General features: G+C 43.5%; 1 protein-coding gene across 5 annotated transcripts in view; it reads right to left on the minus strand.

Moving 5' to 3' along the window:
• Window positions 1-14,862, minus strand: part of TMTC1 (transmembrane O-mannosyltransferase targeting cadherins 1) — a 181,346-nt gene that overhangs the window by 40,275 nt on the left and 126,209 nt on the right. For all 5 annotated transcript variants that reach the window (XM_073321270.2, XM_073321261.2, XM_073321264.2 and 2 more), the window contains one exon: window positions 14,582-14,695. In XM_073321270.2, the coding sequence (XP_073177371.1) occupies window positions 14,582-14,695 (114 nt within the window). The remainder of the gene's footprint in view (window positions 1-14,581; window positions 14,696-14,862) is intronic.

Raw genomic sequence — 14,862 nt, forward strand, 5'->3', positions numbered from 1 at the left:
GGCTTTACATTAGCTATCCTCCAGTCATCTGGTAGAGAAGCTGATTTAAATGATAGTTATACTAACTGTGGTATGTAACCTATCTTCTGTCTCTTTAATCACAGTGCATTAATGGTTTTCCAAATCTAGCTCCTTGCATCTTGCCTGTGTAGACACAACCAAATCATGACTGTCATGTTATGAAACTCGTGTGACTTCATGTGATGAAGTCCTGGAAAGACTTGGACTTTAGCAAAGTTTGGTAACTTTGGTTAGAACATAGTGTAGTCCCATCCACACTCCTATTCTGCCAGTTATTCTGCATCCACCTCTTCATCTCTGTGGCGTTAGTGTGGGCATCCAACCTATCTGGCACTGGTCCAGCTCTTACACCAAACAGACCCAATGGGGTAGGAATCCTATACACAGACAGAATCAGTTCAACTTGACAGACAAGAGGTCTGACAGTCAAGTAGTCCTGTCTATCCGTTCTGGCCAACCTACAGTCAGTGCTGGAACAGAAGAGGAAGAAAGAGGACAAAAAGGTAAGCCACTTATGCACCTTCTCATATTCTGGGGCTGACTGGGGTCCTCCTCAGCCCTTAGCATAATTCAGAATATGATGGAGCAGCTGTGGGGCTACTCTATGATACATATATCTCCATGAGACTGTAACCCTAACCTGGAAATAGCCAGGGTTCCTGATTGGGCCAAGTGTCCACTCAATACTGCTAACAGTGTTCAGACAGTCCTAACCCCATGTCCTCACAAGACAAAAGCTGGACAGGAAGCAAGTCTTCCACTGTCCCTAGAGGAGCCTTGGCAAGATTGGAGAAAGCAAATATCTTCTATGATGATACAGTAGGAAGCCATGGCCACCCAGTGACTCCTGAAGTGATCCACTCAAAGACATTACTGGGAGAGATCCAAAAAACTTCATAAGGTAAGCACAGAAGTCTCATGGATTGTTGAGGAGAAAAATATGGTTGTGGGGAGCAGGGAAAACGCATGTGAACCCAAAATCACAAATGAACTTGAGTCTCTCCAAAATAATTGTTATCCATTGGCAATAATCTTCAGGAACTCATGGATAACAGGTGCAGTTTCAGAGGATTGGAGGAGGACAAGCAGGACCGGCTCTAGGCACCAGCAAAGCAAGCATGTGCTTGGGGTGGCACATTTCCAAGGGCGGCATTCCGGCCACCCTTTTTTTTTCCCCGGCCCTGCTCAGTCAACCAATGAGTCCCCGCCCTGGCCCCCCGCCGCCGGGGGAGCGGGGTAATGCGGCTCCTCTCCCCCTGCCCACCCCTGCCGCATGTGTCACAAGTGGCAGAGGAGCCAGAGCAGAGCAGAGCCTGAGATTGGGGCAGGACCCGCGGCCAGTAAGGGACCCGCTGTCCCAGGCAGCTCGGCGCTGGGCATGTGCCCCTGGTCCGCCCCCCTCCCCGCGGCTGACCCACTCCCCAGCCACTCCGTCAGTTACTGTCCCTCTGCGGGGGTGAGGCCGGGTCTGAGATTGGGCTTAGACGGGATGTACAGCCCCAAGCACCTCACTCCAAACACTGCTATAGCATTATGCATTCTTTTAACGTTACCAGTATCAGTGGCTTCTGGTGAGCGCAGTTTCTTAAAACTGAAATTACTAAAAAATTATTTGAGGTCCACCATGTCTCAAAATTGTTTGTCAGGACTTGCATTAATTTCAGCTGAAAGTACCAATGCAAAAAAATTAGATTTCACTGAATTATTAAAAGACTAGGCAAGTATAAAAACCAGAAAAATTCAGTTCATATAAATTATTTTAATTTATGAGAAACCGGGCGCATTGGAAGACATTAACGTTTTTCATTACAGTGTACAGTTGAACCCAAATTGTTTGTAATTGTGATTTTGTTAAAATTAAATGAGTACACTAGTAGGAAATTATATTTCACTAACTACAAATTCTCTGTTTTCATTTTTTTTATTTGAAACAGTCAAAAACAAACAAACAAACAAACAAACAACCATTGCAAAGTGCAAACGTGTAAAAGCCAAAAAAGAGGGGAGGCGGCCAAAAAATATTTTGCTTGGGGCAGCAAAAAATCTAGAGCCAGCCCTGAGGACAAACATCCTACCTTTAAAAGAGGAACAAAGAGAACCCTAGGGATTATAAATCAGTCAGCCTAATTTCAATACATAGAAAGATACTGGAACAAATTATTAAACAATCCATTTGTAAGTACCTAGAGGATAATAGGGTGATAAGTAATAACCAACACAGATGTGTCAAAAACAAATCATGCCAAATCAACCTCATTTCCTTCTTTGACAGGGTTAGTGGGCCTAGTGGATGGAGGGGAAGCTGTAAACATGATTTATCTTGATTTTAGTAAGGCTTTTGACACAGTCCCACGTGACTCATAAGCAAACTAGGGAAATATGGTCCAGACGAAATTACTATACATAATTCTGAAATAACTTACAACAGGTTAAAAGACTGTACTGAAATAGTAGTTATCAATGGTTTGCTGTCAAGATGGGAGGACATACCCAGCGGGGCCCGCAGGGGTCTATCTTGGGTCCAGCAGTATTAATCATTTTCATTAATGACTTGGATAATGGAGTGGAGAGTATGCTTACAAAAATCTGAACACCAACCTGGGAGGGGTAGCAAGCATTTTGGAGGACAGGATTAGAATTCAAAAGGACCTTAATACATTGGAGAATTGGTCTGAAATCAACAAGATGAAATTCAATAAAGACAAGTGCAAACTACTACATGTGGGAAGAAAAAAGAAATCAAATGCACAAATACAAAATGGGTAATAACTGGCAAGGTGGTAGTACTGCTGAAAAGAATGTGGGGGCTACAGTGGATCAAAAATGGAATATGAGCCAACAACGTGATCAGGTTGAAAAAAAGGCTAATATCTTTCTAGGGTGCATTAACAGGAGTGTCTCATCTATGCCATGGGAGGTAACTGTCTCACTCTATTCAGCACTGGTGAGGCCTCAGCTGGAGTACTTTCTCTAGTTCTGGGCACCACACTTTAAGAAAGATGTGGATAAATTGGAGACAGTCCAGAAGAGAGCAACAAAAACGATGAAAGGTTTAGAAAATCTGACCTATGAGGAAAGGTTAAAAAAACTGGACATTAGTCTTGAAAAACAATGACAGAAGGAGGACCCAATAACAGTCTTCTAATATGATAAGGGTTGTTATAAAGACAATGGGGTTCAATTGTTCTCTATATCTAATTAGACAGGACAAGAAGCAATGGCTTAATCTGCAGAAAGGGAGATTTAGGAAAACGCTTTCTAACCATAAGGACAGTTAAATACTGGAATAGGTTTCTAAGGGAGGTTGTGGAATCCACCATCACTGTCAGGGATGGTCTAGGTTTACTTGGTCATGCCTCACAGCATGGGGATGGACTAGATGACCTCTCAAGGTCCCTTTCAGCCCCACATTTCAATGATTCTCTTATTTCCCATTGCCTGCACTTCGTATTTAAAATCAAATTATTGCACAGAGAGAGAGAGACTGTTTTATAATAAGACGCCAGGTGAATGGAATGGTCTTGAAGCACCGAGTCCTAATAGATTCATAGATTCATAGATATTTAGGTCAGAAGGGACCATTATGATCATCTAGTCTGACCTCCTGCACAATGCAGGCCACAGAATTTCACCCACCACTCCTAAAAAAGACCTCACACCTATATCTGTGCTATTGAAGTCCTCAAATTGTAGTTTGAAGACCTCAAGGAGCAGAGAATCCTCCAGCAAGTGACCCGTGCCCCATGCTACAGAGGAAGGCGAAAAACCTCCAGGGCCTTCCAATCTGCCCTGGAGGAAAATTCCTTCCCGACCCCAAATATGGCGATCAGCTAAACCCTGAGCATATGGGCAAGATTCATCAGCCAGATACTACAGAAAATTCTTTCCCGGGTAACTTGGATCTTACCCCATCTAAAAACCCATGCCATTTGTGAATACCCTCGGAGTGCTGACAAGCCAAAGGGTAGCACTGTGAACTGATAATGGCTGTGGTCCACCACAAATCATAGACATCTTCCAGTGTCCTTGGAATACTGTGATTTGAAAATACACATCCTTTAGGTTGAGGGCATCGTACCAGTCCCCTGGATCCAGACAAGATAATTGAGGCCAGGGAGACCATGCGGAACCTCAGCTTCTTTATGAATCTGTTGAGGTTTCGCAGATCCAAGATGGGTCTGAGGTCGCTATTAGCCTTTGGGATCCAGAAATAATGGGAGTAGAACCCTCTGCACCTTAGACACAGAAGAACCTCCTCCACTGCTCCTGCCCTTAGGAGCGACTGCATCTTCTGAGCCAGAAATCTCTCATGAGAAGGGTCCCTGAAGAGGGATGGAGAGGGAGGTTGGAAAGGAGAGGAAAAACTGAACTGTAGGATATATCCCACTTCTACTGTGTGCAACACCCAATGGTCAGTAGTAATGCAAGATGACAGCCAGGCCACAAACGAAGGGGAGGTAGGATCCAGGTAACGTTCCAGTATGCTGTCCTCAGGCATACCGTCACAAAGTCTGCTCTGAGCCTGCCATGCGTCTCGCCGAGGTGGATGTCTGGGCTGATGTCGAGTAAGGAGAAGGAGGGCACCTCCTATAGTCCTTATTTCTCCTCCTACTGAAGTCTTGCTTCTGATGTTGTTGATGTGCAGGATAGAACCTGCCCAACTGCCATGGTTTAAAATACCTCCTTGTAGGGTCTGGTGTATGTAGGTCCAATGACTTCAAGGTGGCCCAGGAGTCTCTGAAACTATGGAGCTTTGAGTCCGTTTGCTCCAAGAAGAGGAAGCCCCCTGCAAATGGCAGGTCCTGGATGGTTTCTGGACCTCAGATGGGAGTCTGAAGGCCTGTAGCCAGGAGCACTGTCTCATCATGACCACTGCGCTGAGAGCCACCTGAAAGGATGCCTTGGCTACTGCCTTCCCTTCCTCCACTAAGGCTATGAACGGACCTAGAGATGTTTTCTCCACTGAAAATAAAATCAATAGAGCAGTGACATTTTAGTTTTTATCGCACTGCCACAAGGCAACAGGCCATTCCTGTACCAGACGGGGCCGTGCCATAGCAGAGGTGTCTGGAATGCTACAGATCCTCTTACAGGACCCTGCAGAAGGATCCTTTGTATTGTTGTTCATGGTCCCATGTATATCCCTTTGTTTTGAATAAATAAAACTATGGCCTTGCTTGATACTTGGCCAGTATAAAGCAGAGCAAGAGTGTGGGGGTGGAATGTACTGTATTGCATGTTTTCCACAAAATAAATTTTAAAATAAACTCCCTTGGTTAAAGCAATGTGCCTAACACTCCATTGCACTTCATTGTGACAACTGTTAAGTCTATGGCTCAGGTTTTTACCAGGCATCCTTTTCAGCCAGCAAAGGTTATTACATCACTTAGCAATTAGCTCAAGTTATCTACATTTACTAATGCAGTCTATTAGTTTATTCTTTCCAAATATGGCTTCATCAAACCCCAAACGACAGAGATAGCCGATAACTCTGGGTGTCATAAGGACATTCAAAGCATCAGGAGTGAACGCAACCATGTCTATAACAGGGTAACAGCGCAAATTCTAACTCATTGTATAAACAGGCTAACAAATGGTGTTGGTATTGTAAATCTTTCCAGAAATAAAGTGCAGCTGGTGTCCCAGGCCACCTGCAGTTTGTGCTGAAAGGAGTTCTTCTATATACATATTATATATTAAATAAAAGGTCATGTGAACAAGATTTTGTTTTAATACATACAGTGTGCAATTTACCACAGTTTAAATAACCCCAGATACTGCTGATTTAAAATACATAAAAAGTCAGTGGGTAAGTGTGTGGGAAAGCTTAGCAGAAAAACAGTCTCAGTAATATTCCCTATGGTTTTATTTTTAAGTGGGGGAGGGAATAGAGTGGTGCGACTGGTTAATGTCCAACCCACCACAAATGATGTTATGGCACAGCTTTTTCTCAAAATGGGGCAGCAGAAAATATGGCTATGGCACATATACCTATGCCCCCTTCGTTTGAGCCTTTCTCCTGCAAGATCTCATTACATGTCATGGTACTGCAAGTCAGTATTTCCACTGAAATTTCCAGGTTCCATTATGTGAATGAAGCCCTAAGTGACTGCACTTGGGTTCTGCAAGGCCCAGATGCTTCCTCCCCTGCAATACTAGTATTTCCAACCAGTAAGCCAGTCTGTTTGCCTCCTAGCTCTTCCTCCACCCAGAACTCTCCCCCTGAGTCAGATGTTCTCCCTAAGGTCTATGGGACAACCACCTCAGGAGTCCTCTTCGCTGCCCAGATGTTCTCGAGGTGCTCCACTTGGTGGGAGGAGGTCAGAAAAGAAAGCCCAAAAGGGCTGTCTGAATTTCTCTCTCACACTCACACACACAAAATACATATGGGTGTGTCTGTATATTCCCCCTCATTTTACATTTATGTAAACACACACACACTCAAAAGATATGAACACCAGAGTTACAGACTCACCGGTCTACCAGACACCAAGAGAAACGGGAAGTAACCAATCAGACAGCAGCAGAGATCGCCAAAAAAAGGCAAATACTGTACTGTGCCTGTACTGCATCTTAAAGGTAGGCACCTCTGGGCTGCCTCTCCCCAACCCCACCCTCACGCGCGGGGCAGCCACTTAAAGCAAGACACCGGGGCGGCCAGCGCACGCACGCGCACACACACCCCCGCTGCCGGGAGGGGGAAAAGCTTGCAGACTCATGCCAGGGCTGAGTAAGGAGCAGCTCAGCTGTTGCTGACACATGGCCTGGCATCTCAGCTGCTGGATCTGGAGTCCGAACTGTGCTTTATTCAGAGTTATGAGCAACCTCCGTTCCCGAGGTTGTCTGTAATTCTGCAGGTCTACTGTGTACATATTTGTTTTCAAATTAAGTTATAGACACAGGAGAGAGTTATCTCTGGATCAGAGATGATACAATGATCTGCAAATGGACAAAAAATATTATTTTATACACACACAATGTATATACATATGAATACTTTACATTGCAGGGGTGGCCAAACTGTGGCTCGCTAGCCACATGAGGCTCTTTTACCATTAAAATGCGGCTCGCGGAGTCCCCTCCACTGCATTCTCCACCTATCAGACTGGAGTGGGAGGCTCAGGACCTCTGCCCTGCAGCAAGATGGTGGGGTAAGGGCTTTTGCCTAGTGGAGAGGGGGGTTTCGGGGCTTCAGCAGGAGCTGGGCTAAAGCCCCAAGCCCCGTCAGGAACCTCCTGCGGGGCTGACGCTCTGAGCTCTGGCCCTTGGCAGGAATGCCCTGGCTCTCAAACTTCTGAAGATTGTCAGATGCGGCTTGGAGCGCTAGTAAGTTTGGTCACCCTTGTTATGTTGTATTATATAATATCAAATACCAAATATTTTATACACACACACACATATATAAAATTAAAGTTCAGATTGGAAACAGGAACCAATTCATTTCTTTGTCCATGTTTCCCATGGGAGATAGCAGCACCGTGGAAAGTAGCTCTGGATTGCTTCAGGATGCCTAACTCCCTATGCCTGCTAATATCATCTCTGTCCCTCCCTCCCCTGCCTTCCCCATTTTCTTCCCCCATTTCATTTTTTGTGAGTATTCACCCAGCAGCAAAGATCAATTATAAATAATGTATTCAGTTATAAATAAATTATTTTTGTCCATTTCCAGATCATTTTATCATCTCTGACCCAAAGATAACTCTCTCCTGTGTCTATATCTTAATTTGAAAACAACAATATACTCTGCTAAAAAAGGGTAAGGACCAAATTTCAGAGACAGCCTCCAAATCTGAATGTCCAAAAATTCTGGGGTTCAATTTTGGGTGTCAAAATTTTTGCCTACCTCAAAACTTAGCTTGGGCTGCACAAAATGTAATTTGTGCAACCAAACTGAGCAAAGCCTCTAATTACATGACAATTCCTTAACACAAATGTGTTGATACACACAAACCAAAGATTCAGGGGGGGCAAAACTCAGCCAACAAAAACTTCATGTCTAAAACTTCGTGTCCACAATTTTAGCCCTGGAAATACAGAGGATGGGATGAGGCCACTTTGAAAACTTAGTTTTGAATTACCACAATTTTTCAAGTTTGCATTTTTTCCTTTGTTGCCAGAACACTTATTAAAGAGATAATACCACTTTCCTAGAATTGATTTTTAAAACTCTGCTATATTCACCCATGTGCATAAGCTTACATTCATTCCTGATGAATAATAAAAACGTCTCCTCAGCAACACAGAGTTTAGGAAGAACGGAAAAACACCAAAATTCAACAGCGATCAACAACAACAAGTAGTATTCATTAGCACATTGTAAATATTCATCACATCAGCATGAAATTGAGTGACCTGATATTCTCTCTCTCTCTCACGCAGGTGATCAGACAAGATTTATTTCATGTAAGACGAATATTTTTTGATCTCTGTCAACAGGGGGGTCTCAAGCAGAACTAGCAGAAGTAGAAAATCTGCAACAGCAGCAAGCCTTTAGACTAGCCTTAAAAGGTAATTTTCCTTACCCTATTACCATATCGTATTTTTATTACCTTAATTTATTTTTATTTTGTGAAGCAACAAGTTTCTTCTGGGGCCACTACAGCATGATTGAGAAACTACCAAAGAGGTCGATTACAGTGATGTGCTTATTGTTCCATTGCAGGTTAGCTAAAAGGTTTATAACCCATTACTACAATTCCAGAATGCCAACTATTCATGAACTCTGGTTTATACATATGTTAGTTTGCATCCCCAAAGGGCTGTGCTTCCAGGTTAGATTTAATGTTCATTTCCGAACCTGACACAAAGGAGAGACTTTTGCACACTTATGCACATACAGAGTTAAGCTTTTCTTTAAAATGATCGTGTTCCTCTATATTTTTACATTTGGTCTCGGTTTTCATGTTCCCCAGCTACAGCACAGTATATAAATACACAGGTTTCAGAGTAACAGCCGTGTTAGTCTGTATTCACAAAAAGAAAAGGAGTACTTGTGGCACCTTAGCGACTAACCAATTTATTTGAGCATAAGCTTTTGTGAGCTACAGTTCACTTCATTGGATGCATACTGTGGAAACTGCAGAGTATGCATCCGATGAAGTGAGCTGTAGCTCACGAAAGCTTATGCTCAAATAAATTGGTTAGTCTCTAAGGTGCCACAAGTACTCCTTTTCTTTTTATAAATACACACTAATTCACAAAGCCAAGATAAACCAGAACATTTCATGATTGGGTCCTCCACATTGAGTGCTTAATGAATTTTCTAAAGAGTGATCTGCAGCCATTTTAAACAAACATTCATCTTAAGAGGTGGTCAATGGGACTTCTGTCCTTTAGAAATATATTGTCCTGCAGGTTTATCATCAGAAAATACATTCTTCTGTGTCATTGATTAGTTACATTGAAATCAATGGAGCAACACCAATTTATGCCAGCTGAGGATCTGGGAATAATAGGAATGTAAACAAATGGTTAAAACACTGAGAGTTAGGATTCCTGAGACCTAGTCCTGACTGCCATTGATTTACTGTGTGACCCAGGTGCCCTTCAATCTACTCATCTGTATAACAGTTATAATATTACTTACCTCACATGGGTGTTACGGTACTTCACTAAATAGTTGCACAGTAATTAAACATTGGCTGAAAGGTGTTGTAAGTGCTAAGTTTTATTATTATTAATAGTAATTTTGTGAGTAGTTAAGACATCCAAGTACACTGTGACATCATGATAATTTTTGTTTAGCAAATTTTTATACTTAATCTCAATATACATTAAAAATGCAACAAAAACTATATCAATTGCAATTTGCCATAAAACTCTGAAAGCAAGCTAAAATGATCAAGGGGCCACCAACACTGCTCCTTACGCAAAGGAGCTGCTGTACGGTGATGCAAGGCTCTCCTTTTCCCAACTCCAAGCAATTGCATACCTGACCTTTGCAGTGCTCCCCACCATCACTGACACAGGAGGAAGGGACCACGATTGCTGATCTCTCAGTCTTTATATGGTAGCCTTCTGTGCTACCACTAGTTTCCTCTGTCATTTTGGGAGTGTCACTGAAGTCCTATGATAGCCTCTCTAATTCTCCCCCTTAAACCTCCTTCACCCTACTTTCACACACTCTGTGGTATAGCAATCTTTCCTTCTAGTGGAGGGTGGTTCAGTGAGGCTCCTTTCTGAACCCCTCAATGCTGCTCTTAAGGGAGATTATTTTAAAGTGGTGTAAATTACTCTCTCCTTCCCCAGGGAAGAGTACAGTGGTCCCACAGGGACCAAGATCAGTAGATAAATTTAGATCCATATGTGGCAGGACAGTGGATTACCACTAGACTGCCAAACATAACTTTAATGGTCCAAATTCTCTGCTGATGTAAATTGTAACAAATTCATTGGCTTCCATGGGACTCCAATAACTTACACCAACAGAGAATTCGACCCAGTATCATTAGTATTACAGTCACATTGTGAGAAAGAGCTGGTGCAACAGCTAGGATCAGCTTGGGTGCTGTTGCTAACATTCTCTACACTGGAACACTGGGGAGCAGGTTATACTCACTGCAGGAAGCCTGGCGCTGGGATTTGCTTGTATCTATGGCATGTATCTAGGATCCTATACTGCACCCATCACCATGTTATTTACTAACCTTTTCCATTGGTTCAACAGAGCTGGAATTTGCTGAATTTCAATGTATGATGCAAGACCTACCTACTGACTCAGGACTTTTCAAAACTGGGAGCGATTGTGCGTAATTTATAGTACAGCATTCTTGGTGGACGTCTATTTACAATTTTGTACCTACACTGCTTTGTATTTTAGTATATAGGCCCCAACATTCTGTGACACACAGTCAGGGAGCGGGCACAGGGGCAGAAAAGACAACATGGGAAAAAAAAAGAGAAAAAGAGACAGGAGAAGAGAGAAGATGGACAGAGAAGTGGAGTAGGAGTAGCACTACATAGATAAATATTAATATCCCCATTCTACAGATGTGGAAAACTGAGACACAGAGAGATTAAATGATTTGATCAAGGTAACACCGCTAGTCAATGGCAAAGTGAGAAGCAGAACCTATGAGAGACAACTCTTAGTTTAAGCTCCAAGCACTAGACAACATTTGTTTTCCTATGTATCTTATTAACAGGATTAGAACGTTAACTCCACAGGATGCACACCTGCAGCTTGATTTTCTAAGGTGCCAAGCAACCCAGCTCCCACTGAAGACAAAGGGAGCTGAAGCTGCCCAGCTCCTTTGAAAATCCAGTCTTTTACATGACACAAGCACTGCAGATATCATCATCATGACAAGCTACATATCTAATAAAGTTGAATAAACATGGCCTGCAATCAATTCTAAAATAGCCTCTTGTATAATTGAAGTACTGCGGAGCAGAAGACAGCACCATAATTATGATTATGGACGAGAAGCTGGATATGAGTCAGCAGTGTGCCCTTGTTGCCAAGAAGGCCAATGGCATTTTGGGATGTATAAGTAGGGGCATAGCGAGCAGATCGAGGGACGTGATCGTTCCCCTCTATTCGACATTGGTGAGGCCTCATCTGGAGTACTGTGTCCAGTTTTGGGCCCCACACTACAAGAAGGATGTAGATAAATTGGAGAGAGTCCAGCGAAGGGCAACAAAAATGATTAGGGGTCTGGAACACATGACTTATGAGGAGAGGCTGAGGGAGCTGGGATTGTTTAGCCTGCAGAAGAGAAGAATGAGGGGGGATTTGATAGCTGCTTTCAACTACCTGAAAGGGGGTTCCAAAGAGGATGGCTCTAGACTGTTCTCAATGGTAGCAGATGACAGAACGAGGAGTAATGGTCTCAAGTTGCAGTGGGGGAGGTTTAGATTGGATATTAGGAAAAACTTTTTCACTAAGAGGGTGGTGAAACACTGGAATGCGTTACCTAGGGAGGTGGTAGAATCTCCTTCCTGAGAGGTTTTTAAGGTCAGGCTTGACAAAGCCCTGGCTGGGATGATTTAACTGGGAATTGGTCCTGCTTCGAGCAGGGGGTTGGACTAGATGACCTTCTGGGGTCCCTTCCAACCCTGATATTCTATGATTCTATGATTTTTGGGTGCTGCTGAGCTAGAGAGACAGCTGAGCAAAATCTGTTGTCAGCAAATACTATAAACTCTGAGGAACACACAAACAGATGCCTGCACTAGTGGCAGCGTCAAGATCGGAGGAGGGAGTGGCTAAGCAGCCCTGGGTACTAGTAAGTTCACTTTTACAGATGGGTAGCATTTGCTAATACTTCTTTAAAAAAAAACAAACTGTGATGTCCTCAGTATCCCTGTCCAAAATTTTGTCCAATGCCTCTCACATCCATTTTCCAGACATGGTGGGTGGCAGCAAATACCATCCTTCCAGTTAATCATGACTGGGTGGGGCTCCGTTTCAGAGCCATCAATATTATTCCTTAGTTTGCCAGAGGGCATTAGCACAGACACAGTCTAATTGGACAGAGGTAATTTCTGTCCTTCCTCCACATTTAGGGACTAAGCAAGCTGCAGATCAGTAAGAAAAGGTTCCCAGCCATTTTTCTGTCAGAACCCCTAGTTTGCAAGGGATGATACCCCTTATATGCACATGTTCCCTTGCACCAAGCTACGTCCTACATGCCTTTCTTCTGTCTCTTTTTTCTGCCTATCTTTTCTCTTTTTCTGTCTTTGTCTCTTTCCTCTCTGCTGTGATTCTTTTTTTTTTGTATCTTTGGCTTTTGCTTTCTGTTTTTCTCTTGGTCTTTTATTGTTGTTCTTTTTCTTGTGTTTGCTTCTCTAGGAGAGGCTCCCCCTTCCCCATTTCCACAACTCAGAAGGAGGCTATATGCTACAAGGGTGCCCATTCATTGAGCTGTGGGGCCAGGCTGCACAAGGCAACAGAAGGAAATTATTTTTGGGAGTTCTGAAATGCAGGAACCCATTGATGAACTGACCCCAAATTTGGATCATGAACACTGCCCCAGGCCTCCGGGGGGCACAACAAATTTCCAAGCAATCCAAGTAACCATTCAGATTTTAGAGCACTAACAATAGTCAAGCTTGACAAGCATGTAAAAACTGGTGGGAATGGAAGCCCTCTATCCATTTTTCTGGATTAGCGCACATGCACTGTAAAAACATAACTTTACTTAAATACCGTTCTTAGTTTGGGTCCCCAAAAGATTTAGCGGGCACCATGCACTATCTCTGGTAAAACTTGACAGATTGAGACTATTCTGGCCATCATCTTATCAATAGCCTGATCTCTAGTTCTGAGCACAAAAAAACCACACACACCTGAGAAACTTTTTGAAAATTGGCTATTTGGGGAAGGGGAGGCATATTTCCACAACCCCATGACCCCACATTTGGGTCAATAACCCTATCCTTCACCCTCCTGAGTGTCTTGACCCACAGGTCTCAAACCCAGGCCCATAGGGTTTATGGGAGCAGCCACCTGGCAACCTGCTGACAATAGCTTATCTGGGACCCACAAAGCCCAGCCCCAGTGTGAGGCTCCGCCCCCTGAGGTCCGATTGGTGAAATCCCAATTGGCCAGCTGGCCTTAATTAAGCCGACAGCAGGAACAGGAAGCTGTCTGAACAGCTGGGCTCCACTCTACTCTGTGTGCCTTCTGCTCCCTCCCCAAGTCCTGCTACCTGCTCCGGCTTCACCCCAGGCATCTGACTTGTCGTGGTCTCCAGTTTGTCTCCTACTTCTGACCTCCTGGTATCCTGACTCCTGTCTCATGACTGCAGAGTCTGGTTCTGACTACCAGATCTGGACACCCATGACCCGGCCATGATGCTGAGGCACACCAAATTTCAAAGGAATCTGATCAAGCCTGCCAATTTTAGAGTTTAGAAAGATCAATCTTTAAACAGAACTCAGGATGCAACCTTAACTACAGTGGTGCTGCACTGCTGCACCCATACTGAGGGGCAGCGTGGTCTGTAGGAGTAAGTGTGGGATTGGGTATCATGAGGCCATGAGTTATAATCCTGGCTCTGGTACAAACTTACTATGTGGCTTTGGCCAAGTCAACTCATCTTGCTGTTTTAGTTTCTCCATCTGTAAAATGGGGATAATACTATTTACCCACCTACCAAGCTGGGATGTTCTGAGGATAAATTAATAGTCAGTGTTTAGATGGTGCTTTGAAGATGTAAAGCTTTGTATAAGTGTTAAGTATTATCATTACTCTACCTTGCTGGTTACAGACTTGGTATTTTTCATACATGCACCATTAATAATTTATTAATATAAATGGCCTGAGCACCTGCAAATACAGCTATGGCAACTCCCTCCCATTTAGCAGTGTACATTCAGCCGGGTAAATGACACCTCACAACTCAATGTGTAGCTATGGAAACTTTGAAATGCCACATAGTTAACTCTCTCTCACAGGCGCACACACACAGTGGGAGAAAGCCAAAGAGCTTTCAAGTTAAGCCATAACTGCTACCAGGGAGGTGTCTATTGTTAGGAAAAGAGAAAACACAACACTTCGTGTGCCACAAGAGGAAGTTTAAGTAAACAGTCTTAATAGTGGTTTCAAGGAACTTACTTGAGGGCGGTTTTGTAGTGATAGATGGCTTCGCTGTTACGACCCTGGTCTTTCAGAAAATTGGCATAGTTGTAGTGTACCTTGGCATTATGGGGCAGAGTCTGCACACCTGACCTACAAATGGGAACAAAAAATGGAAAGAGGTTAACTGTTAAGACAGGTGCCCACAGATTCAGAGCTTCAGCCTATACAAAACAGATCCAGTTTTGTATACACATCCATGTGTAGATGCAACATCCTCATCACAGGCTAGCACCAGGGATTAAGCATGGGGTTTCTAG

The sequence above is a fragment of the Lepidochelys kempii genome, chromosome 1 (assembly GCF_965140285.1).
Source record: "Lepidochelys kempii isolate rLepKem1 chromosome 1, rLepKem1.hap1, whole genome shotgun sequence".
Lineage (NCBI taxonomy): Eukaryota > Metazoa > Chordata > Testudines > Cheloniidae > Lepidochelys > Lepidochelys kempii.